Below are 24,525 nucleotides of genomic sequence, written 5' to 3'. Positions count from 1 at the left end.
CCTCCTCACTATAATAATAATGTACTATTTTCCATTTTCTAATTTAATAGTTTATTTTATTAATGTAAGAGTTTGACCTTTATTAGCTGTCTCTCAAGTCTCAACCCTAAGTTCTACTAAACCATCATATATTCCTCTATATCACTAAACTTATAAAGAACAGGTTTTTACTAACCAATTACAAAATGGACACATGAATCACGAGGTTGTTTATAAACATTGAAACATGTAAAATCTCACATTATAATCTTAAAAAACTTTCATATCTAGAGTTGCTGAAAGAAACATAAAACAGATCGAACTTCTACTACATTAACATGCTTTTAATATACGAGACAGAACAAAAGGCTGGTTTCGAGTTTTCATAAAACTTGTCTTTAGTTTTGACTTCGACTAACAAACCATGGCTGTTATTTAGCCAGCACAATCAATGGAACCATCAAACATGGTTAAACAATCTAAATAGCTTGCAAAGAGGTCTCACCTTAAAATAATGCCCCCCTATTACGAGGTTCTTAAGATGAATGCCACAATACATCCCAACACAGCACCTGCAATTACCTGTATTATCCCACAAAATCAAACAATTATAAGAGAAAAAACTAACAAAATTACATGATGCGGTCAGTTTTGCAAAGTATGTCATCTTCAGTTTATTGGAGCCACAAACAATTTAGCATAAATCAGAGTCAAATGATGCATCAAACTTTTCCATTTTGTGTTTACGCTTTGTTGGTTGTTGCTACCGTTGAGTCTATTTGGACGTGAAAACTTCAACTTATCATGAATATATGTCTAATTAAGGCGTGCTCATCGAAATCAACATCCAGAGTCCGGAGAGACTTGACAACAAAAAAAGTGTTCCCAAATAAATTTATCCAGGTTTTCTCGTCAAAATACAAACTCAACTCCAGAGGGTGTTTCCAAATTTGTTGCTACCGTTGAGTCTATTTGGACGTGAAAACTTCAACTTATCATGAATATATGTCTAATTAAGGCGTGCTCATCGAAATCAACATCCAGAGTCCGGAGAGACTTGACAACAAAAAAAGTGTTCCCAAATAAATTTATCCAGGTTTTCTCGTCAAAATACAAACTCAACTCCAGAGGGTGTTTCCAAATTTGTTGCTACCGTTGAGTCTATTTGGACGTGAAAACTTCAACTTATCATGAATATATGTCTAATTAAGGCGTGCTCATCGAAATCAACATCCAGAGTCCGGAGAGACTTGACAACAAAAAAAGTGTTCCCAAATAAATTTATCCAGGTTTTCTCGTCAAAATACAAACTCAACTCCAGAGGGTGTTTCCAAATTTGTTGCTACCGTTGAGTCTATTTGGACGTGAAAACTTCAACTTATCATGAATATATGTCTAATTAAGGCGTGCTCATCGAAATCAACATCCAGAGTCCGGAGAGACTTGACAACAAAAAAAGTGTTCCCAAATAAATTTATCCAGGTTTTCTCGTCAAAATACAAACTCAACTCCAGAGGGTGTTTCCAAATTGGGCACATCAATAGAATATTATTATGGTGGTGGAGGCAGTGAAGGATCTGATGTAGATGACGGCATTGTCACAGGTTCAGGTTCAGATTTCTAATATAATTCTTGTCGAACCTTATCTCGAGAAGTGTTTAAAATTGATTTTTTTTCGTTTTAACACAATCATAATCAGGATTATAGTGTGATTTTTTGTTTCATTTAGTATGAAGATTATTTCCTACATGATTAAAATTACATTGTGAGACTTCATTTGGTATAGATATTTTTTACTACAGCATGATTAAATTTGCATCATTTGGTTTAGAGATTTTTCTTTTGTACTGATACAAATTATTTTATAGATAATTGTCATTTTTGGAAAATATAACAAATTTATATATATGTATTTTTGGATCATATCCAGATGTAAAAGTGCATACCAAAACAATGTTTTTTCTCTTTTAGGCCTTGTTTGATCTAGAGCTATTTAATTCAATAACCACGTACATATTTTCAAAAATCATATTATTTTGAGTTATTTCAGTAAATGGCATAAGGGTTATAAGTATATAATCAGTAAACAAATATTAAAGTGTATTTTGGTTGATGTGAATGATGTGATTGTAGATTAGATAGTGGGTTGTTTAAAAATTATCTCAATAATCCACATCAAACAAGGACTTAATCTTGATATGTGAAAGTAACTAGAGGAAATTGTCTAAGAAGCATGTCTTGCCATTCAATAAACTAACCCATAGTTGTTAATAGCGAAGGCTAGCTATAGTGAAGCGTGGCGACCTCGCGACCATATGTAGCTATAAGGCTACACAGTTTGCAATAGTCGATTAAAGCTATTGCTCCAAAATGCGACACATTTTAAAAAATATATATTAATTTCTTTCTCCTAGACTTTTCATCTCCCCAAAATTTTCTCACTTATTTAAATTTCAAATTTTCTTTTGTCTCTTCTTCTCTGTTGTGTGCATGCTTTTTTTTTCTTCTCTTATTGCTTCTCTCTAGCATTTTTTTCTTCCTCTTTCCACATTTCCATTTCAATTTTATTATTATCTTGATATCATTGATCCTATAATATTAAGTGAATCAGATGATGACAACGAATGGTTGATAGGGATACTAAATGAAGAAGAGCATGACTTTGACTTTGTTTATGATGGTGATGATTTGACTTGGCAAGATGTAGGAGTTTTTGAAGCTCCTTATACATTGAGAAATCCATAGGAACCTCAAATACAACTTCATCTACACCTTTAAGAAACTCGAAGACAATCACATTTGAGTTTAAGGGGAAAAGATTAATAGGAACATCTATCACATTGATCTTTTAGATGAAGAAGATGAATTTGATTTCGATGAAAAAAGTGAAGAGAATGATGTCAAGCATCATGCAATTTCAAATGAGGAAGGTGATCTCGATCTTGATGAAGAAAATGATGGCAATGAATTTAGATTATGTTTTGAACTTTTTTCTAGTTTCAGAATAGATGGTTTTTATGTTTTGAATTTATATTTTTGTTATGTATTTTAATTTTTTTATATTTATATGTTTTTTACGCTTTATTTTCAAATAGCCCCTCGCTACGCTATTCGCTATAGCCATGAGCAGCTTTGACGGTATTGAGCGCTATACGCTATTGACAACTATGAACTAACCCACGTGTAATTATTGAAAATGTTTCAATCAACAATAAAAATAAACAAAGATTTAAAGAACTCTATAAAGTAAGATATATGGGATTAAAGTAACATACCTGAAGTGGAGTATGGCCAAGCGAATCACGAAGAGGCTTTACAGTAGAGACCGGGTGCTCAGGAGGAAGCTCACATACTATTAGATTCAATAACTGCAGTAAGCATAATCAGTAAAGAAAAATAATAAGCAGTGTATATAAGCACAGATAAAAATCATTTTTCCTATAAACCCAATAAAAGGATTTTCTTTTCAGATGAAACAAAAAAAGGTAGAGAAAACTTATTATTACTTCAGCTTGCCGACCAGCATGAAGTCTGACACCAGATGCATCATACATGACCTGCACGAAACCAAGATGATTCTTTTCAGCAGTAAAATCTCATACAAAAGTCTCTTATGAAGAGTTAACAATTGTAAATTCTTGGTTTTCAAGCAGATTGGACAGGGGCACAACCATGGCAACACAAACAAACAGAAAGAAGAAAACCTGGTTAGAAAGTACGTACAACACATGCTAGAACGACTGCAACGGCAAACATAGACCCTCCAACTCCTTCTTGAAAACCAATAGCTGAAGCAAGAGCCGTAACAAGCGCTGAATGTGACGACGGCATTCCACCTGATCCAACCATCCTTCTAGAATCCCATCTCTTCTCCTTGAACCTGCACATCTACGAGCAGAAATTGAAAGTCGAGCAATAAAGATGAAAACAACAACAATCCTTAGGTTATGGTGATGCTGTAGGAGATAGATAGAGTTGAAGGTAAAAGATGTGAAACAAATTCGGTACAATTATTGCAATATTAATGGATCAACAACTCTTGAAATCAAGCATGACAAAGATCTTTAATGAATGAGAGAAGCATATAACCTTCATTAAGAAACAGATGGATGAGTTTAAATACATAATTCACATAAATGAAGGGCTAAATGAACACCTCATAACCAATTGTAACAACCATCTCTTTCACGATCCACTTATTCAATGAAATGTCTTCTCCATAGCCATATAGGATTATACCTAAATTACTTTGTTCATTCTACAACTGATATATCTTCCAAATTATGGTCCTTTCTGTGCACTTTTCCACGTTTACATAGAAAAAAAACCTAATCTACTCAGTCCTGATAATATTCATGCTAAGAAAGTAAAAGTTGCACAAATTCACAAAACAATTGTGCGAGATGAAGGCAATTGATGAGAAATAGATCTAAAGAATATGATTAGTTAGAAGGATGGTAGATAGATATCGTACATACCAGGTGGTAACGGGCTTGAGAAACTGAGCAATAGCACAAGCGAGAACTGCGGAGAGAAGAGGGAGATTCCAAGGTGAAAAGGAGGAAGACTGTGAAGAATACGTTCGTAAGCTAGAAACAGAATCGGCCGCGGTCATAACCTCGTCCATAGCTGTCAAAGCAATCAATCAATCAATCAATCAATCCCTTACACCGACGTTGGTTGGTTCGTTGATAGAAGAAGAAAGAGATTTCAGGATTTGATTTTGTTTTGTTTTCCTTTAGAACCCCCAGGATTCAAAAGATATTTCGCCGTCGTCCGATTCAAGGAAGAAAGGAAGGAGGCAGGTGAGAAGTGGGCCAGGGCAAGCAGCCTTAGCCTTCTCTGCCTTCAAACAGTTTAACGCCCAAGGACAGCCGGTGCTTTGTTTTTATTATCATTAAATTTAGGTTTATAAATTATTTATGGATACGAGGGAAGATTTTTTTTTTTTTTTTAGTTTGATTAGATTTGTTATTTCAAATTTTTATAATTAGAATAATATGGTTGGTCGTTTGTTATTTCCTTCGGGCTTGTTATTGTTTTTTTATTTCGTCGAAAATCAATTTTAGGTATAAACGCTTATGATCTCCTCTCGAATTTTTTTTTTCCATTAGAAAGCGCTCATAAATGTTCCACTGTACCTTGTAAATACTCCGTCGACTATTTAGTTACAATAGTTGATTTTAGTTGATTTTCACATGAAGACCTAAGTTAAATAAAATAAACATATAATTATTGGAATAATTATTGAAGACTCAAATGATAAATATACAAATAAGATCAAATAAATGGGCTTATTTATCTTATACATAAATGATATATATAATAATTTGTTTTTTCTACCACTAAATCATATGTCAGGAAAGTAAAGAAAGTCTCATTCTTCGATTTTTACTTTTCATTCTAATAAATAGTTCATGTCGTCGTTCACCAGGGCTTCCGTCGTCGGCTCCCCTGTCATCCGGTCACCAACTTCCTTGACCTTCCGGTAGGGGCAAATGGTCTTATATAGCAATAAACTAAAATGGTCAATCAACTTTTTATTTAACCCTATAAAAATATAATTGTTTATTTCATTTCATATTGTCCGATTATTTTAGTAAACAAATTTTTTACTTTTTATCATATATTTAGGTAGTCGGTTATCAAGGGTTGGTTTTTTTTATCCAAACTATTTTTTAATACTTCAAAAATGTCTGCACATTCTTCAATCCATACGAACTTCACATCTTTTCGGGTCAAGGTGGTAAGAGGCAACGCAATCTTGGAGTATCCCTTGATGAACCTTCTTTAATAGCCGGCCAGTCCTAAAAAGCTTTTCACCTCAGTCACACTAGTTGGTGCTGCCTAGTCTCTCACTGCTTCCACTTTAGAAGGATCAACTTCAATACACTTGGCTTGGCTGAAATAATATGGCCCAAGAAAGCAATTTGACTCACCATAACTCACACGTGCTTAATTTTATAAAAATATGTTTCTTTTTTAATATTTGCAAAACTAAAGCTTAATATTGTTGATGATCCTCCTCTATTCGAGAGTAGATTAGGATGTCGTCTATGAAGACCACTACAAACTAATCTAAGTAGGGGTGAAAAACCTTATTCATCAGCTCCATAAATACAGCTGGTGCATTAGTCAACCCAAAAGGCATCACTAGAAACTCTTAGTGCCCATGGCGAGTTCTGAATGTTGTCTTATTCACATCTTCATCCTTGACGCGTATTTGATGATAGTCTGACCTTAGATCTATCTTAGAGACACATGTCTTTTAGTTGTTAAATTAATATGTCTAATGACACATGTCTTCCCACTGTCAATATTCAGTAAGTTCTATTGACACATGTCCACTAGTTGTCAATAATTAGTAAATCCTAATGACACTTGTCCTTTTCACCCTACCATGACTTAGGTTATATAATACTCACTATGATTCATTCCATTAGTAATGTCACTTTCTCTCTCTACAAAGAAATAGAACCAGCATCCTTAAAAGCCCTTAAAGTACAACCAACCTTAGGAGCCATTAAAGATTTAGTCATCCTTAGTAGCTTTAGGAATATAAGGCAAACAACTTTTCTTAAACAATCTTTAGAAACCCACACATGTAATATATAATTTATGTATTTTCTATAACTGATGCATATTGTTTTTAAAACATGATTTTATTACATGTACATGATTTTAATGATAAATAAGATTGGTCGGCTTGTTTCCAAAGTATGAGGTGTTTTTTATGGAATCATAGTATAGTTTTCCAAAAGAATGATATGTTCTTTGCATGTTCTTGTTTTTCAAAGGATGATCTGATTTTCCTTACATGACTATGTTTTCCAATGTCATGTTTTTATATAATCATGATGAAACTATACCAAGGTATTGATGGATTGTTATGGGATGACGGTTAGCCAAGATGATCTCTGGTAGTCCGATTCTAAAATATTGGCTGAATAATATAGGACTGACTTCTGAAGATGAGCTCTCAGAATATCTACCCACACAGAATGTGTCTAAACAGGTTGTGGACTCTAGAGATAGACTCCGAAAAGTGTCCTTCTAAATATGTGCTAAAAAGATATGAATTCTTTCCCTTTAGGATCAACTCTGAAGGGCTTAGGGTCAAATTATGTGTTTACGATGTTATTATACAATCACTATGATGAAATACTTTTAAAGCCCACATGAATATTTTTATAATCTTTTCATGCATATGTTACTCTTTGTACAGAAAGGAAATCATTTAAAGCATTGTTTTGAAACTTTTAAAATGATTGTTGAGTCATTAGACTCATTATGCTTGTGTGGTATAGATACTCAGTCGTAGTTGTGTATGATAGCTAAAAAGACTCTTAGAATGGAGGCAATCTGCATGAATGAGTATAGAAGGAGGGACCATTGATGAACACTTTTGTATTTTGTGAAACTCATCTTGTATGACTGTATTTTATTAAAAGACCGAGTATTTTGTATGAATCAAACTGCTGGATCGAAATTTTAATTTTTGTAGCAACATTTAGCATCAATTGCCTATGTATAGTACTTGTCTTTTAAATGAAAAATACACCCTTATGTAACTGTTTTCCGTATTTTAACTCTCTAAATGACAATTTTTATTATCGCTCAAAATATTTGATAAAGATTATTCCAAAATTGTTTGATTAGTTTGTTCGACCTCGTCACTTTTGATTATTGCAAATATGTCATGTTATTTAACATTTGATTTTTTATTTAACTATTTTAATTTTGTTGACATTATTTTAAAATTTAATTTTTAAAATATAATTCTTTAATTCTTTTTTTAAAAAATCATAATAATTTGTTTAATCTCAAGATACACTTTTTGAAAGCACTTCTGAAACCCAAAAACTAAGCCCGTGTTAGAAACATAAATGACAGACAACTCATTAATTAATTGAATACATTTATTTATTTATTTATTATGAAAATAGGGAATTATAAAAATAAAAAGAAGAAGAAGAGCATAGGGATATATTATCAACATTTGGCCACATTCATTTAACTACAATAACCATTTTTGTTTGAAATGAATTATTTGAATTCAATAATATTTCATCAACTAAAATAAATAAAATAAGTATAATATGGAGAATTCACTATTAAAAGTCATTACAAAATGGATGAAACTAGGAGCAATTTGATGGAAAATTATTTGGAAATAATCTAAATTTTTTTAACCTTGCTTGATATAAAAAGTTGTTATTTGGATAAAATTATCAAAAAGACTTTATTATTTATTATTTTATAATTTTTTAAAATATATAAGAATAATTTGATTGATGGTAAGATAATGATTATTTGATTTAAATTCAAATAACCCTTCATCAAACAAGCCATGGGATACAAACAAAGACATAAATACATGTACCACACAGACAAGCATAAAACCATACCTGATAAACTTCCATTTTGGTGTGTACATACAATAAATGTCCATCAAACAGACATTTTATTTGCGAATCGATATTTCCTCAGACATAACAATTGACTGTAGTGTAGTGACGAGTTTATCTCCAATTAACGATATCCATGCCTGTATAGTGTATACATACGCATTAAACATTGTTCCCGTGTTCAATACATAGTATAGATATTGTTTTCTTATTAAAAATCTGAATCGTGATTCATGATACAAACACATTAACATTTCAAAACAAAAGAGATGAAACATTGATTTATATCCATATATGAGAAGGTCAAAAATATTGAGCAGTGTTAAAAGAATACTGAACCATTATGAAACTGAAAAGACTCTTATTCTTTTCTTAGTATCAAGACCTTGTTTGATGTGTGTTAATTGGGATTATTTTCAAATAATCCATCATTGTTCAGTCAACCATAACTTCTTTAATATCATCATTCAAATCATAACTAAAATATCCTCTCTTTTTTTAAGATATTTGGATCATTTTATCTAAATAGTCAGCTTTTACACAAAACAATATTTTTTTCAAATAACCCAAGATCAAACAAGTGCCAAGTCAATTGAGAGTTTTGTGCAGAAGAATAATCTCAACTCATTCATTTAAGTGCTAATTTGAAAAATCTGAGAGACTGAATTCTTCTTTTTTTCTGAAAATGTGAACTTTTTTTTATGTTTGTGATACTCAGCCTAGACATATTCATTTATTAAAATAAGGTTTGGGCAATTCCAAAAAATAAGTGAGATTATAAAGAAAGGTGGTACCTGATCTGAAGATGTAAAGCCCCTAATCGTGTCGCCTCCTATTATCGCGATTCCCCTGTCACCAAGGGGTTGCAAGATGACAGCCTATTTGAAAATATTGCAATAATTTAGGTCACAATTTGGTATATTAGCCAATAAATATGTGATATGTAACTGAGATTCTCTACCTGTGTATTTGAAGGTAGAAAAGGCAACTCAGGTTTGCCAGCAGGAAAAAGAGAAAGGTTAGCCAAGTAGCTCTCTGCAAAACAGGAAATAACTCTTCTTTAAGGTTTTGTTTTTTTATGTTCTATTATTTAGGGCTATGTTTTGTTATGGTGGAATTGGAATCAGAATAATGGTCAATTCAATCCATTGTTTGTTTGATGACCTAAAATTGGAATTATAATTAAATGAGAATCGAAACCACCAACTCTTAGCAAGAACTACCTTAGTGGGTTGAAACATAAACCATTATAAACATTTTAATTTCAATTCCTTATCTGAACTCATCAAACCTAGCCTAAGTGAATATGAATGTAAAACTTTTCCCCAAAAAAAAAAAGAATATGAATGTAAAACATTGAATTTAGAAACTTACGTGATCCAGATTTCAGTACACTCTGGTAGAGGGATCCTTGCATCAAATTTTCAACATCAACATAAATTGGTTCACTATTATCTGAAGATGATGTAGAAGCATACCCATATTGAAGTATGAATTTCTCATCATAAACAATAACTAGGGATCTGCAGCAAGTGGCAACTGAAAGAGACTCCCACACCCTGAAAGCAATTGACAAACCGAAACATATTTAGCGCATCTACTCTTGATATTTATCACACAATCTTAAGCAAGACTCTGAAAATTAATCTTAAATAACTCACATCTAACAATGCCCAAATCAATCAAGCTGACTTATGTTCTGAGTTGAAAATAACACATGGAAGACATACCATAATATCTCTGAAACAGCAAGATGAGGAAGATGAGGACTTATCTTTTGGCAAACCACACCTTCTGGATAAACCTAAAACATTATCATTCAAAGTCGTACAAAATTGAGATCCTAAATGACCAAAATCTGTTAAGAAATCCAATTTTGCTAATTGATGGTTCACCATTGATATCGTTTTAGGTTTGATAGACAACCATACAAGTCCAGCAAGAATGTTAGTCACAGCCAAACCTAATGTCAGTAAATCAGCTCTAGATTGAGAACTGCAAAATGAAAATTCAAAACCCTAGAATACCAAATCAACAGAAAAAAAAAGGTAATGAAGCTCAAGAACAATAAGATTCATTTTACCTGCCAGCATCAGCTACAGGAGCAATGCCGGAGATAGCGCGATTGAGGAGAACAGCCACCAAAGATGCACCGCCTACATAGATTGGTAAGCTCCGAACAGTATCATCGTTGTTGGAAATCCAATCAGCTGGCCATTCTCTTGTTGGTTTCGGTCCTCTGTAAGCTCCTCCTCCTCCCTAGTCCCTTCCATTAAGAGTGAAAATCAGAGTGCGCATACATATATAAATACAGAACAGAGAAGTTTGTGTAGATTGATACCTGTAAATTGGAAGAAGCTCTTACGGATATTGGTAGGGAAGGGAATGGAGAAGTAATATGCGATTTTCGCTTTACAGGTGTTGGACGGAGAAAACTTCCGATTTCCATAGAACCTAACATCATTGATTTTGGTTGTTTTATCTAGATAATGAATAGAATCAGTTTATGAACTCGGAATGAAGAAATCAAATAGTCATCATCATCATCAATCTCTCAAATCATGAAAATAGATCTAGCAGCTAGAATATCAAATAATCAATTCGAAATCAACGATAATTCAAACAATCATTCATTCATTTCATCAAATATTCAATGGAAGCGGAGGGAAATTTGATAATATGATCCTATAAGGAAGGGGTATTTTGATTTTTAACTTCACTAATAAATATTTTGTTTTTTTAAATTTTTTTAATTTTGTTTTTCAATTTTACCCTCAATAACCTTTTTATTTATTTTTTTATTTTTTCTTTTCTTTTTCTTTCTTTTCTTCTTCCCCCGCTCTCCCTTTTCCCCGACCGTTGCACTCCCCTTCCCCTCCCCAAACCCTTCTTCTTCCCTTTCGTTCTTCTTCTTCGTTAGCTTCCGTTTCTCCGACGCCAAGCTCCGCCGACGTTCGCCAAGAAGCCCAACCCTTCCAGCCAGCCTCTTCGTCGATCGCCAAGCCGAACTTCCAGCCAACGACGATCGCCAAACCTCGGACGATTCTAGCCCAACGATTTGAGGTTAGTTTAGGTTTATTGTTTAGGTAATCTTAGTTTAGTTTAGGTTTATTGTTTTAAATGCTGAGAATGCTGAGATTGATATAGTTTGAAATGTTAAGAATGTTTGTGAATGGTTTGTGAATATTTGCTTTGCATGTTTTGCTTATTATGAATGCTGAGAATGGTATATTTGCTTTGCATGTGAACATTAGGGCTTTAGGGTTTTAGTTTAGGTTTAGGGTTTGGCGTGGGACGTGGGGGCTTGGGCGTGGGGGTTGGGCGTGGGACGTGGGGGTTGGGCGTGGGGCGTAGGGCTTGGGCGTGGGGCGTGGGGTCTGGGCGTGGGGCGTGGGGCTTGGGCGTGGGGCGTGGGCGTGGGGTCTGGGCGTGGGGCGTGGGACTTGGGCGTAGGGCGTGGGGCCTGGGCGTAGGGCGTGGGGCTTGGGGCTTGGGCGTGGGACTTGGGCGTGGGGCGTGGGGCTTGGGCGTGGGGCGTGGGGGTTGTGCGTTGGGAGTGGGGGTTGGGCGTGGGGCGTGGGGCTTGGGCGTGGGGCATGGGGCTTGAGCGTGGGGCGTGGGGCGTGGGGCTGCAATTATTAATATGATTTTATTGTTTTTGATCAACCAAACATTGTGTATATTATTTTAATGACTATTTTTGCAGATGGCACCAAAAGAAACCATTCTCAATGATTTTAATGGCCGTATTTCATGGAAATGATCCCAGCTTGGCAAAGATAAAGGAAAGGTTTACTCACCATGATCTTTTGGATAGGGCTTTGCAGACCCAATTCAAGTCTATATTCCAAGCCCCGACATTATTATTTTTAGGAACCATACTCCATCAGATGCTTATCAGAAAAGTCAGTTCAAATTCGAAGGAGATAAGGTTCTTGGTCAAAGGTAAGGAGGTCTGCTGGGGCCAGGGGCGGAGCCAGGATGAAAAATTACCTGGGGCTGACTCCAACTTGCACCTCAGATTTAACTTTCTATGTTCGGTTTTTTTTTCATGTAATTGATACAATAAATTAATAAATTCAAACATATAAAATAAAAGATGTATGAACATTTACTTTATGAAATTATGAAACAAAATAGTACATTCAAAACATTTAAAACACACATTATTGAAGTTGTGCCCTTCTATTCTTCTTAGAATAAAATTCTTTAATTATTGTATCATTATCAATGTTTTCAGACAACTCTCGTTCAATATAGACGATCATAGAATCTGTTAAAAACTCTTCTTCCATCTTGTTACGAAGAGTTGTTTTCACGAGCTTCATAGCTGAAAATGCTCGTTCCGTTGTTACTGTAGAAACGAGAAGAGTTAAAACAAGACGAATCAACCTGTCAATTAAATAAATATATTAGTATAAGTAAACAATATAACTATATTTCATAGATTATAACAAATGATAAAATTACCTATCGATCAAATTGTAGGTTTTTGACTTATTTGTCTCAACTAATCTTCGACATAATTCAGAAATAGTTGATAAATTCTGAAATTTTTCATTGACGGGCATGTCAAACTCATAGTGAGCCAATTGTGTTCTCAAGTGGTGCAAATCTTGTGCATCAAAATCTAGATGATAGAATTTCTCAGCAAGTTGATAGATGTGATCAACATTAAGAAGTTTAAAGTTGTCTTTAGGTTCCAAAGCACCACTGAGCTTAAGAAGTTCGACTGCCTCGTCCTTGAATCTACTATTGAGCTCTTCAATTTGACAATCTATTGCAGCAACAAATACATCAAATTGATAGTGGTGCTTAACTGTAATCGAATCCTTTTGTTGACAAGAACGACTTCTACTAGATTTGTAACAAGCTTCCATCTGAGGTATCTCAATGTCATACTTTTTTAAACTTCTTCCACGCAACTGAGTAAATTATCAAACCCTTGCTCTCTCAAAACATGAAGCAAAGTTTTAGTAGTTGAAACATGCTCCATTGCATTTAAAATATCTAGAGATCTCTCTTGCAATGCTCGACAAAGTAGATTTGTTAATCCCATTATCCTTTTCATTAAGTGTAGAATGAATATGAAATCAAAAGACTTCATCGCAATCAACAAACCACTAGCTTCACCACGAATGGAGTTAGAAGACCCCTCATCCACCATATTTTCTAAAACAGTGATCACAGAGCCATACATATCAACCATGCTACAAAGTGAGTCAAAATTAGAACTCCAACGAGTCTTTCCTGGCCGTAATAAATTTCCAATCTGATTACAACCTCTACCGGTATCACGTTCACCAGTAGCTACCATATGTGCAATTTCATTTCTTTGAGCAGAATGTAACTCGGCATGACGTTTAGGAGATGCATTAATAAGATTACATATAGAATTCAATTTCGAAAAAAATAACCAAATAGATACCTCTTTTTCGGCAGCCGCAATTAATGCTAGTTGAAGCCGATGAGCAAAACAATGTACATAATATGCACATGAACATTCTTTCAAAAAAAGAGCCTGTAATCCATTCCAAGAGCCACGCATATTGCTAGCACTATCGTATCCTTGTCCCCTCATGTTATGGATATGCAAGTCATAACGACCAAGAACATCAGATATTTCTTTCTTAAGTGTTGTAGCAGTTGTATCAGCCACATTTACAATGGCAAAGAACCGTTCTCGTAAAACCCCATCAATATCCACAAATCTTAACACAATAGCCATCTGCTCCTTGTTAGATGCATCTCTTGCTTCGTCAACTAAAATGCAGAATTTGGCATCCCCGATTTCTTGGCGAATCTTTGTTCTCACTTGGTTGGCAATAACATTCAATACATCTTTCTGAATATCCGGAGAAGTATACTTTGCATTTTTTGGAGCTTTTTCTAAGATAGTGTTTCCAATACTCTCATTCAATTTTCCCATAAATTTTATCATCTCAATAAAATTTCCACGATTATTAGAAGATGGAGACTCGTCATGCCCTCTCAATGCACACGCTTGCAAAGTGAGCCACCGAATGCTTTCAATAGTTGTTGTAAGTCGTAATCTGTTCTTTTGTTTTTCATCTGAAGACTGTGCATTCAGTACTTTGTCAATATGACAAGGGATATTCATTAGATTATCAAGATATTCAACTGCCCTATTATGTGGTGAAGTATTACATCCTATATGCATAACAAAAGAGCATCTATCCCCATCATTAACTCGCTTCCAATATTTGAATCCATTTATTGTAAATGTAGGGCTTTGGGGTTGCTTATGTTCAAACAAGAAACATGGGAAACAAAAAGTAGCATCTTTCAAAGGAGAGTATTCTAACCACGTAAATTTCTTAAACCAATGACTTTGGAACCGTCGATTTTGATTTCCAAATTTGGTCGGCGGGTACTCATCCTTAATAGGTTGATATGGCCCCATCTTGATATAAGCTCGTCTAATTTCATCCCTTTGATTAAAAGGATATTTCCACATCGGAATACGTAATGATGGATCAGGTTCAAGAGAACTTACATCAACATCAATTCTAGGAGATTTGTTAGGTTCTTGAGCATGGATATTTGAGATATCGATAGTTGATTGATTACCCCCTTGACTTGGACATGACTGACCTTTTGGTTTAAAAAATGAGTCAATAGTTTTTCTTTTACCTTCCATACTTGATAGTTCTATTATAACCCTAAAAAAATTTAAATAAAACACACATAATATAATTTGAAATATAACAGAACATATTATATAATGCTTCAATTAGTTTGCGATTGATTGTTGATCAGAATTTGAAATATAACAGAACATATTACAGATAAAAGAGATTAAGAGAATGAAACCTGTAATGAAGGAGGAGAGTTAAGCCGATCTTGCAATGCGTAACATTAGTTCAACTTCCACTTCCTCCGGTAACAATCATCGATCATATATGCTCAAAAGATTTGATGGATGTATTAAACGTTTAAGAAAAAAAGAATAATTGTGGACATCTTTATAAGAAAAACTATAATATATTATATAATATAATATAATAATATAATATATTATATTATATTATATAATATAGGTCAAATTACCTGGGCGGCCCTCGAACTATCTCAATCGCTCACTTTTGGCCCTCAAATTAATTTTTGAAACAAATCGCCCCTTCAACTTTTATAAAGGTAACTAGTGGCCCTTCCGTCAACTTTTTAGTTAAACTTAACCGTTTAAGTTTAAAATATTATTTTTTATATATTATCTTTAATCTTATATTTTATATTTATATATATAATTATTAAATCGCTTATATATAATATTATATATATATTATTAAATTTTATATAATTATTAAATCTTTTATATAATATATATTTAAAAAAATAATTTAAGTGTTAAAAGTTTTTGAATAGTTAGAAGGTTACAATTACTTTTAATCTTTCAAATTATTTTGTAAAATATATATTCTATAAATTATATAAATTTATTTATATATATATAATTAATGATTAGGGATAATCCATATAATTTATTTTTAAACTTTATTTTATATATATTAAAAATAATTTATTAAAAATAATTGTAACCTTCTAACTACTCAAATACTTTTAACGCTTAAATTATTTTTTAAAATATATATTATATAAATATTATATATAAATTAGTTAAAAATAATATATATAAATTATATATAGATAAAAATAAATAATATATATATTATTTATTTTATATAAAAGATTTAATAATTATATAAAATTTAATAATAATATATATTTAAAAAAATAATTTAAGTGTTAAAAGTTTTTGAATAGTTAGAAGGTTACAATTACTTTTAATCTTTCAAATTATTTTGTAAAATATATATTCTATAAATTATATAAATTTATTTATATATATATAATTAATGATTAGGGATAATCCATATAATTTATTTTTAAACTTTATTTTATATATATTAAAAATAATTTATTAAAAATAATTGTAACCTTCTAACTACTCAAATACTTTTAACGCTTAAATTATTTTTTAAAATATATATTATATAAATATTATATATAAATTAGTTAAAAATAATATATATAAATTATATATAGATAAAAATAAATAATATATATATTATTTATTTTATATAAAAGATTTAATAATTATATAAAATTTAATAATAATATATATATATAATATTATATATAAGCGATTTAATAATTATATATATAAATATAAAATATAAGATTAAAGATAATATATAAAAAATTAATATTTTAAATTTAAACAGTTAGGTTTAACTAAAAAGTTGACGGAAGGGCCACTGGTGACCTTTATAAAAGTTGAAGGGGCGATTTGTTTCAAAAATTAATTTGAGGGCCAAAAGTGAGCTATGGAGATAGTTTGAGGGCCGCACAGGTAATTTGCCCTATAATATAATATAATATAATATAATAATATAATAACCGCCGGATGTTTTTTAATTTAATTGGGTGGAGCCCACCATAATCAAAAAAAATATTTTAACCGGATGAGAAGTTTGATCATTCTTTAGAGGGGACTTTTATTTACTTTGTTTTTTTTTAATTTCATTGGGTGGAGCCCACCATAATAAAAAAAATATTTTAATAATTTGGGTGGGGCTGGAGCCCACCCTAGCCCCCTTGGTGGCTCCGCCCCTGGCTGGGGCATGAAGGATTATGCATTGGTGACAGGCCTCAACTTTGGCAGATTTCCGTTGGTGGAGGAGGTTGAAGAATGTCCACCCCTTGTCCTCAAATATTTTAAGGGTAAAAAGGATGTTAGACTGAAAGAGCTTGAAGACATTTTCGTCGGATGCTCTGATAAGGAGGATTCATGGAAGATGGGGCTCATATTTCTCATTTACCAGTATCTGTTCGCATCTGATAACAGGAGGAAGATAAGTTTGAGAATCTTTCACATGGTGGAAGACATGGAGATGTTCCTCTAATTTCCATGGGGAAATGTGTCCTTCAGAGCTACCCTGCAGGGTATTGACAAAGATATCAAATACCTCTGTGGGTTATATCTCTCGAAGAAGAAAAACTGGAACAAGAAAGGCATATGTGATGTCTTTTATATTATACATGGGTTCGCACTAGCATTCCAAGTGTGGACCTATGAGTTTATCGATACATTCGTCCCCAATTTTGCTGAAAAGAAACTGGAAGATGATCTTACAAGCCTAAGGAAAGTGCTCTATAAATCTTTTAGGAGTTATACCGGACCTGAGGTATCCACAGCCATCCAGGAGTGCACTGTTCAAAGAAAAATTCACGAGTCTGCGGAGGAGAAGCGGATGTACTCTGGGGACGACTTTGAAGATATGACAAACAACATTTATGATGAATTTTTTGGATGTGATACGAGGAAGAGAAAGATTGAGGTTTTTGAAGAAGAAGAAAAACATGAAAGGACTCCCAAACCGCCAACCAAAAAGAGTAGACATATTAGTCCCAAGGTCCCTGAAGTTAGTGATGAAACTAGCCAAGAAAGCTCCTCTCATTCAATCCCTTCTGCGAAGACTCCTATTCCAACTGAAGACAAATCTACATCTTGTGCACCAAATCGAGTGTCTCAAGACTTAACAAGGACAAGGAGGTGGAGGTGGAGGTGGAGGTGGAGGTGGAGAAAGAGAAGGAGAAGGAGAAGGAGGAGGAGGAGGAGGAGGAGGAGGAGGAGGAGGAGGTGGAGGTGGAGGTGGAGGTGGAGAAGGAGAAGGAGAAGGAGAAGGAGAAGGAGAAGGAGAAGGAGAAGGAGAAGGAGAAGGAGAAGAAAAGGGAAGGAGAAGGAGAAGGAGAAGGAGAAGGAGAAGGAGAAGGAGGTGGAGGAGAAGAAGGAGAAGGAGAGGGAGGAGGAGGAGGAGAAGGAGGGGGAGGAGGACAAGGGGAAGGAGGGGGAGGAGGAGAAGGAGAAGGAGGTGGAGGTGGAGGAGGAGGTGGAGGTGGAGGAGGAGGTGGAGGAGGAGGTGGAGGAGGAGGTGGAGGTGGAGGTGGAGGTGGAGGTGGAGGTGGAGGTGGAGGTGGAGGTGGAGGTGGAGGTGGAGGTGGAGGTGGAGGGGGAGGTGGAGGTGGAGGTGGAGGTGGAGGTGGAGGTGGAGGTGGAGGTGGAGGTGGAGGTGGAGGTGGAGGTGGAGAAGGAGAAGGAGGTGGAGGATGTGCATGAGAATATGAATAAGGAGAAGGAGGTGCTGGAGGAGGAGAACAAAGCTGAGAAGAATGACAAGGTATTGCACCAAGTCCCATGCCCTACATTCCCCAAATGTATATTAATCTAATTTTTTGATTGTGCCGAAGAAGGATTTGCCCCATGTTACAAAGGAGGAAGAAAGAGGAGGTTGTGAAAAAAAGATTGTGACAGGAGGATGATGTGGCTACTGAGAGAAGAGAAGAAGAAGGATGGAGAAGAATAGGCCAGAAAGGAAAGGAGGGTGAAACAATTGACTCCATCACAATTTGTTGGTAAAAATTTTCGGGAGAGGAAAGGAAGAAGTCGAAACAATTGGAGGCAACCCGACCCTGGGTGGGAAGGGTTTAAACTAAATGATCGGTTAAGGGTTAATCCTTTGTTACGAATTGACGAGGAAAGATGAAAGAGTTGAAGAAATGGTTTAAAGAGTGATGCAAAGGATTTCAAGGAGTTGACGGGTTGCTCTGCAGATCGTTCTTATTCAACAGATTGCTCAAGCCTCAACAATGGTTACACGATACGGTAAGTATTTTGTTCTCTATTTTTGTAAACCCCACGCCCACGCCCCACTAACCCACGCCCAACCCCCTTGCCCCACGCCCAACCCCCACGCCCCACGCCCAACTACCACGCCCCACGCCCAAGACCCACGCCCACTCCCCACGCTCAACCCCCACGCCCAACCCCCACGCCCACTACCCTACGCCCAAACCCCTACGCCCAAGCCCCATGCCCCACGCTCAAGCCCCACGCCCCACGCTCAACCCCCACGCCTAAGACCCCACGCCCCACGCCCAACCCCCCACGCCTAACCCCCACGCCCAACCCCCAACGCCCAACCCCCCACGCCCCACGCCTACTAACCACGCCCAACCTCCACGCCCAACCCCCCACGCCCCACGCCCCACGCCCAAGCCCCACGCTCCACGCCCAAGACCACGCCCAAGCCCCACGCCCAAGCCCTACCTTTTGTTCTACGCCTAATAATTTTGCTTAATCAATAATTTTTTTCGCAGGAGATAGATAAAATCTGTCATCTACTGAAATGAAGGGTTGAGGAGTTCCCTAAGACATATCCAAGAAATTTCTCAATTGCTGACTCCAAATTCTCTCAGAAGATGAATAATCGCTATGATATGTTTACCCCGAATCCTGCAGGCTACGAATTCGACGATCTCATGGAATACGTAGTTGGTGAAAGAAGTAATCCTTGGAATATTGTTGATATGATATATGTACCCTTGAACCTAAAGCAGAAGCACTGGGTCCTGTGCAAGATTCATCTACAAGATTGGTGCATATATGTATATGAATGCGAACAGAATATGTTCCGAAAGGATGAATATGACAACTTCTTGAAGCCAATGTGTGTAATGGTGTCGTACTTGCTTGAACAGGGGTTCACCACGGGCGATAAACAAAGGTTTTCCACAGATCAAATTGGATGCGATGTCATATTCCATAATACCACACCCAATAGTCCCAAAGACAACCAAAAGTGGGGACTGTGGGGTTTTTACTATTATGCATTTGGAATACCTTACTGCCTCATTGGATATATCAAATGTGGTCACTGAAAATATGAATTTTTGGAGAACTAATGGGCAGTAAGGTTATTCCATCAAATTATAGACCCTTGATCTAAATTCAATATAAATAGTTAATTTGTTTGCTTCAAATTTCATTCTAAAATTAGTTAATTATTATTGTCTTTGTTAGATTCAAATGAATGAGATTTTCCAGTAATATATGTATAATAAACCTTAAATTAATTCAAGTAATAAATATGTAAATCCCAACGACGCCCAACCCCCCACGCCCACGCCAACCACCCAGCCCCACGCTCAACCCCCCACGCCCCCACGCCCAACCCCACGCCTCACCGCCCAAAGGCCCAAGCCCCCACGCCCAAAGGCCCACTCCCCACGCCCAAAGGCCCACGCCCCATGCCCAAAGGCCCACGCCTAAGGCCCACGCCCCACGCCCAAGGCCCACGCCCCACGCCCAAGGCCCACGCCGACGCACCACGCCCCACGTCCCACGCCCCATGCCCACCCTCACGCCTCACGCCCACTACCCACGCCCCCACGCCCACTACCCACGCCCCATCGCCCCACTACCCCGCCCACGCCCACTACCCATGCCCACTCCCCATGCCCACTCCCCACGCCCAAAAGGCCCACGCCCAAAGGCCCATGCCCCACGCCCGAAAGGCCCACGACCCACGCCCAAAGGCCCACGCCCCACGCCCAAAGGCCCACGCCGCCACGCCCAAGGCCCACGCCCCACGCTCAACCCCCTTGAATTCCTGAACCTGATGACCACTTATTTGCCTTTGGACACCTGCACATCAAATCTGTACAATAGAAAAAAAGGCACCTGCACTATACCACCTGGACGAAAACTACACCTATATATATATAAAACATCATGTGGAATAATCATTGATCAGTTGGTGCAAAAACATACCAATTTAACAAAAAGACAATTTAACCAAAAGAAATATTGTCTAAGAATGGGGCAAAGATGAAGATTGTGAAGGTTTGGGCCAACTGTGACGGTTGCTGAAGGTTGTGACACTTGTTGTCTTGAAGTAGAATGGGTGCAAGGCATTACTACTTTGCAGTATTACCCTGTTATGGCCTCGACCGCCAAGATGAGTTGCACCGTCTTCTGTTCCTTACGAGGCTCACCTTGTGATGGCCTCCCTTCTTAACCTTGATGGGGGGTTTTAAGACAACTCGTTCCTTGATATTTTCTGGAATATCCCAAGAACCTTCATCGCAAAATTGTATAACATGTATCTACATATGCCATGCACCACGCTTCAGTTGGAAAAACCTGGGGAAAAATATTTAAGTTAATATAAATTTCAATCTTTAGAATAAACAATGCAATAATTCTCTAACCTTGAGCATAGTACTCATATGAAATAGTTTTCCCGAGAGAACGTCCAGCAGCAAGGGCATGTTTACAAGGAAGACCAGATAGATCAAATACCCTACAAGTACAAGTTCGAAGTTTGGAGATCAACATGAAATCATATTGACCGTCATGTCACATGAAACTCGAACTTCGTTTAAGCGGCCTTAACGCCTGCTTATAGAATAGTGTCCTTCTCGGCTTGTTTCACGTAAGTACTTTTCATAATATTGAAATAATGTTCTGTGTGGTTCAGAAGCTTATTTTCTCTTCTATCCAGTGATAAACCATTCTTGTTAGTGTGATTGCTTGTTCATACTTCAGCAATGTTGATATGGGATATTTCCTAGCATTTCTGCAACTGACTATATTAAAGCTCCTCATGCGTAATGCTTTGTCATTTGATTGTATCGAAAACCAGGAAAAAATGCACGACTCGCCATCTCTCCACTCCTATCTCTTCTAAATAGGCAGCAATACGAGGGTCCTTGGTCTTGATCTTGTCAAAAATGTTGATGAACTTGGCACTGTATATGCGCGTGAAACCATATCAAACTCATCGTGGCAGTTATCGGTTTTGAATTTGGCCATAATATCATTTTGATGGTATGTGCATGCCGCGTGATGTGCTTCTGGAAAAAACAGCGGACAAAGCATTGACAATACTTGGGTGTCTATCAGATACGAAGACGAGATCCGGGGACTAATAATGCCATTGCCACTCTTAATTGTTTGCATGAAATATGGTCCAAGAAGTTATTATTCTCCCGATCAATCAACGACGCCAAAAGCAACGGGAAATAGTTCTTCATTCGCATCCAATGCAATCGCAATCAATAATTGACCTCCAATCTTGTGTTTAAGAAAACTGGCATCGACTCACAATACTGGACGACAATACCATGAAACCCTCTGATTGAGCAACCCTAGGGACATGAACATATACCTGAAATGGCCATGCTCATCCGTCTGAATGTTAGTTATGGTACCTGGGTTATTCTTCTCCAACATGAACAGGTATGATGGCAATTTTCCATATGATTCATCCAATGTTCCTCGCACCTGCCATTAAGGCTTGTTCCCTAGACCTCCAAGCCTTATTATATTTCAGCTTAAACCCATAATTTGTCTGCATGTCTTCCATTATTTTCTTAGGCATGTGGTCATGGGTGATGGTCCATGTACTTACGTTCGATGCACTCAGCAATTACCCATGATGGTGATTGCCTCACATTCTCTTGCCTCGTCAAAATTGAGCATGTGTGTACATTTAGTAATTTTCGAATCTCAAACATCTCTTGAAATTTCCCTTTCGACGGCACGCAACCTCCACTTGCAATTCTCATTCACACATTTCACAAACCAAAGAACTTTTGTTGACTTTTTGATTTTGAATTCAAAATGATTAGCCATCGCATATCTATGCACCCTCAACTTGAAGTTCTTTTTTTTTCTCATCAAAACTTACCCACTTCCAATCTGTTTTCAAGGGTTAATTAAGCAATTTTGTTTCAACCGGGATTGGTTCCTCAACATTGATGGATGTTTCTCATAGGGGAAGTGGTTGACATGGGTTCAAAAGGGGGGGGGGGGTAATAGCAACCAATTCACTCGGATGAAGACAATGGGATCTGTGTGTTCTTTATTACTGCATTGTGTATGTCATTTTGGGGGGAGTTGGATCTTCATGCTCAAATTCAGGAACCTCCTCTCTTTGGATTTCATCCGTTGGGTGTGAAGGTTGTGACTTCTCTAGTAAAAGATACACAAGAGGAGTGTTTTTGCTCTTGGTGTGAAGTCGAAATATGTTGCACATAGAACATCACATCGGACTAACAGTAGGAGGAGCTCTTTTAAAAAGACAATTATACCTTCACTTTCAACACTAAATCATACCTTCACTTGTCCACACGAATAGCATCATAGACGATTTCAGTTAATTCTTCATATGTAGTATTTCGGGATAGATGCCCACCTACTAAAGAATTTGCTTCAAAAAACTAACACCTTCATCATCTTTCAGCCACTCACCATTCATATAGGACAAACAGCTAACATATAAATTGGAAGCTACAATTGATAGAATTTAAATGTTAGTGTAGTAAACAAAACCTACATAAATGGATCGTGGGCTGGGCGTGGGTCGTGGGGGGGCGTGGGCTTGGGCGTGGGTCTTGGGCGAGGGGCAGTGAGATTTGGGCGTGGGCGGCGTGGGGGTTGGGCGTGGGGTGGGCGTGGGGCGTGGGGATGTGGGCGTGGGGCGTGGGCGTTGGGCGTGGGGAGTGGGTAGTGGGCGTGGGGCGTGGGTAGTGGGCGTGGGGCGTGGGGGTTGGGCGTGGGACGTGGGACGTGGGGAGTGGGCGTGGGTCTTGGGCGTGGGTATTAGTGGGCGTGGGTAGTGGGCGTGGGGCGTGGGGGGTGGGCGTGGTGGCGTTGGGGGTTGGGTTGGGCGTTGGGCGTGGGGGTTAGGCGTGGGGGTTAGGCGTGGGGCGTGGGGGGGTTTAGGCGTGGGGAGTGGAGGGTTGGAGATTGGGCGTGCGGGCGTGGGCTGTGGGGATCGATTTTTGACAGCATTTCTGTTACGTAGCATTTCCCAGCATTTCAACCATAAAATTTTGACAGCATTTCAACTTGAATGAAATGAGATTGATAGAATGAAAGTACCCATTTAGGTGTTGGTCGGTGGTCTAGTCGGCGGGGCCTTAGTTGGGTCTCAGGTATCGTCGCGGAGCTTGCTGTGTCGTTGGCCGGTGGCGGCGGTGGCAGTTGGTCTCCCTCGGACTTCGATGGCTGGCAGTTGGGAGAAGGGAGGGTGGTGGTGTCGCTGGGGTGGAAAGGCAGAAGCGAAATGTGATTGGGTGGGAGTTTGGGAAATGGACCTGTGGGTGGTGGGGGACCAACCGAGGGAGTGAATGAGAGGAGAGAGAGAAAAGAAAAGAAGAAAAAAAAGAAGAAGATTGTAAAAAAATAAAAGGTTATAAGGGTAAAATTGGAAAACTTTATTAGTGAGGTTAAAAATCAAAAATTTATTAGTGAGGTTTCAAATCAAAT

General features: G+C 37.1%; 4 protein-coding genes across 6 annotated transcripts in view; 1 reads left to right on the top strand and 3 right to left on the bottom strand.

The window, feature by feature from the left end:
- Positions 1-206: 206 nt before the first annotated feature.
- Positions 207-4,826, bottom strand: LOC124946193 (uncharacterized membrane protein YuiD-like). Of its 3 annotated transcripts, none has more exons than XM_047486764.1 (5): positions 4,454-4,826; positions 3,703-3,867; positions 3,486-3,536; positions 3,255-3,347; positions 207-561 (listed from the first exon to the last, which is right to left on the bottom strand). In XM_047486764.1, exons 1-5 carry the CDS (start codon positions 4,604-4,606, stop codon positions 505-507), a joined length of 519 nt encoding a protein of 172 aa, XP_047342720.1. In that variant the 5' UTR covers positions 4,607-4,826; the 3' UTR covers positions 207-504. The 3 variants fall into 3 exon arrangements, with proteins under 3 accessions (XP_047342720.1, XP_047342721.1, XP_047342722.1); XM_047486765.1 differs by having other exon boundaries at positions 3,703-3,859; positions 4,458-4,820; XM_047486766.1 differs by having other exon boundaries at positions 4,458-4,596.
- A 3,428-nt stretch (positions 4,827-8,254) lies between these two features.
- Positions 8,255-11,041, bottom strand: LOC124946192 (protein COFACTOR ASSEMBLY OF COMPLEX C SUBUNIT B CCB4, chloroplastic). Its single transcript, XM_047486763.1, has 8 exons — positions 10,729-11,041; positions 10,471-10,646; positions 10,283-10,382; positions 10,118-10,191; positions 9,762-9,946; positions 9,349-9,422; positions 9,182-9,265; positions 8,255-8,527 (listed from the first exon to the last, which is right to left on the bottom strand). Exons 1-8 carry the CDS (start codon positions 10,849-10,851, stop codon positions 8,444-8,446), a joined length of 900 nt encoding a protein of 299 aa, XP_047342719.1. The 5' UTR covers positions 10,852-11,041; the 3' UTR covers positions 8,255-8,443.
- Positions 11,042-13,293: 2,252 nt separating this feature from the next.
- On the bottom strand, positions 13,294-14,316 carry LOC124946246 (zinc finger MYM-type protein 1-like). Its single transcript, XM_047486812.1, has one exon. The coding sequence runs from the start codon at positions 14,314-14,316 to the stop codon at positions 13,294-13,296; it is 1,023 nt and encodes a 340-aa protein (XP_047342768.1).
- An 8,109-nt stretch (positions 14,317-22,425) lies between these two features.
- The window catches only part of LOC124946244 (probable inactive serine/threonine-protein kinase scy1), an 8,113-nt gene continuing 6,013 nt past the window's right edge, over positions 22,426-24,525 (top strand). The window contains exons 1-2 of the mRNA XM_047486811.1: positions 22,426-22,491; positions 24,147-24,355. Coding sequence (XP_047342767.1) covers positions 22,426-22,491; positions 24,147-24,355 — 275 coding nt within the window. The remainder of the gene's footprint in view (positions 22,492-24,146; positions 24,356-24,525) is intronic.

Source organism: Impatiens glandulifera, chromosome 7 (genome assembly GCF_907164915.1).
Source record: "Impatiens glandulifera chromosome 7, dImpGla2.1, whole genome shotgun sequence".
Taxonomy (NCBI): Eukaryota; Viridiplantae; Streptophyta; class Magnoliopsida; order Ericales; family Balsaminaceae; genus Impatiens; species Impatiens glandulifera.
This window is presented reverse-complemented; position numbering and strand designations above follow the sequence as displayed.

Bases quoted from the DNA above. Each gene is read 5' to 3' on its own strand.
- LOC124946192 (XM_047486763.1), bottom strand. From the start codon at position 10,851: ATGATGTTAGGTTCTATGGAAATCGGAAGTTTTCTCCGTCCAACACCT. The intron at 10,647-10,728 runs GTATCAATCTAC...GGAAGGGACTAG, and splicing joins GAGCTTCTTCCAATTTACAG to GGAGGAGGAGGAGCTTACAG. The intron at 8,528-9,181 runs GTACCACCTTTC...TACACTATACAG, and splicing joins GCTTTACATCTTCAGATCAG to GCATGGATATCGTTAATTGG.
- LOC124946193 (XM_047486764.1), bottom strand. From the start codon at position 4,606: ATGGACGAGGTTATGACCGCGGCCGATTCTGTTTCTAGCTTACGAACG. The intron at 3,868-4,453 runs GTACGATATCTA...TTCTGCTCGTAG, and splicing joins AGCCCGTTACCACCTGGTAT to ATGTGCAGGTTCAAGGAGAA. The intron at 3,537-3,702 runs GTACGTACTTTC...GGTTTCGTGCAG, and splicing joins CAGTCGTTCTAGCATGTGTT to GTCATGTATGATGCATCTGG.
- LOC124946246 (XM_047486812.1), bottom strand. From the start codon at position 14,316: ATGGGAAAATTGAATGAGAGTATTGGAAACACTATCTTAGAAAAAGCT.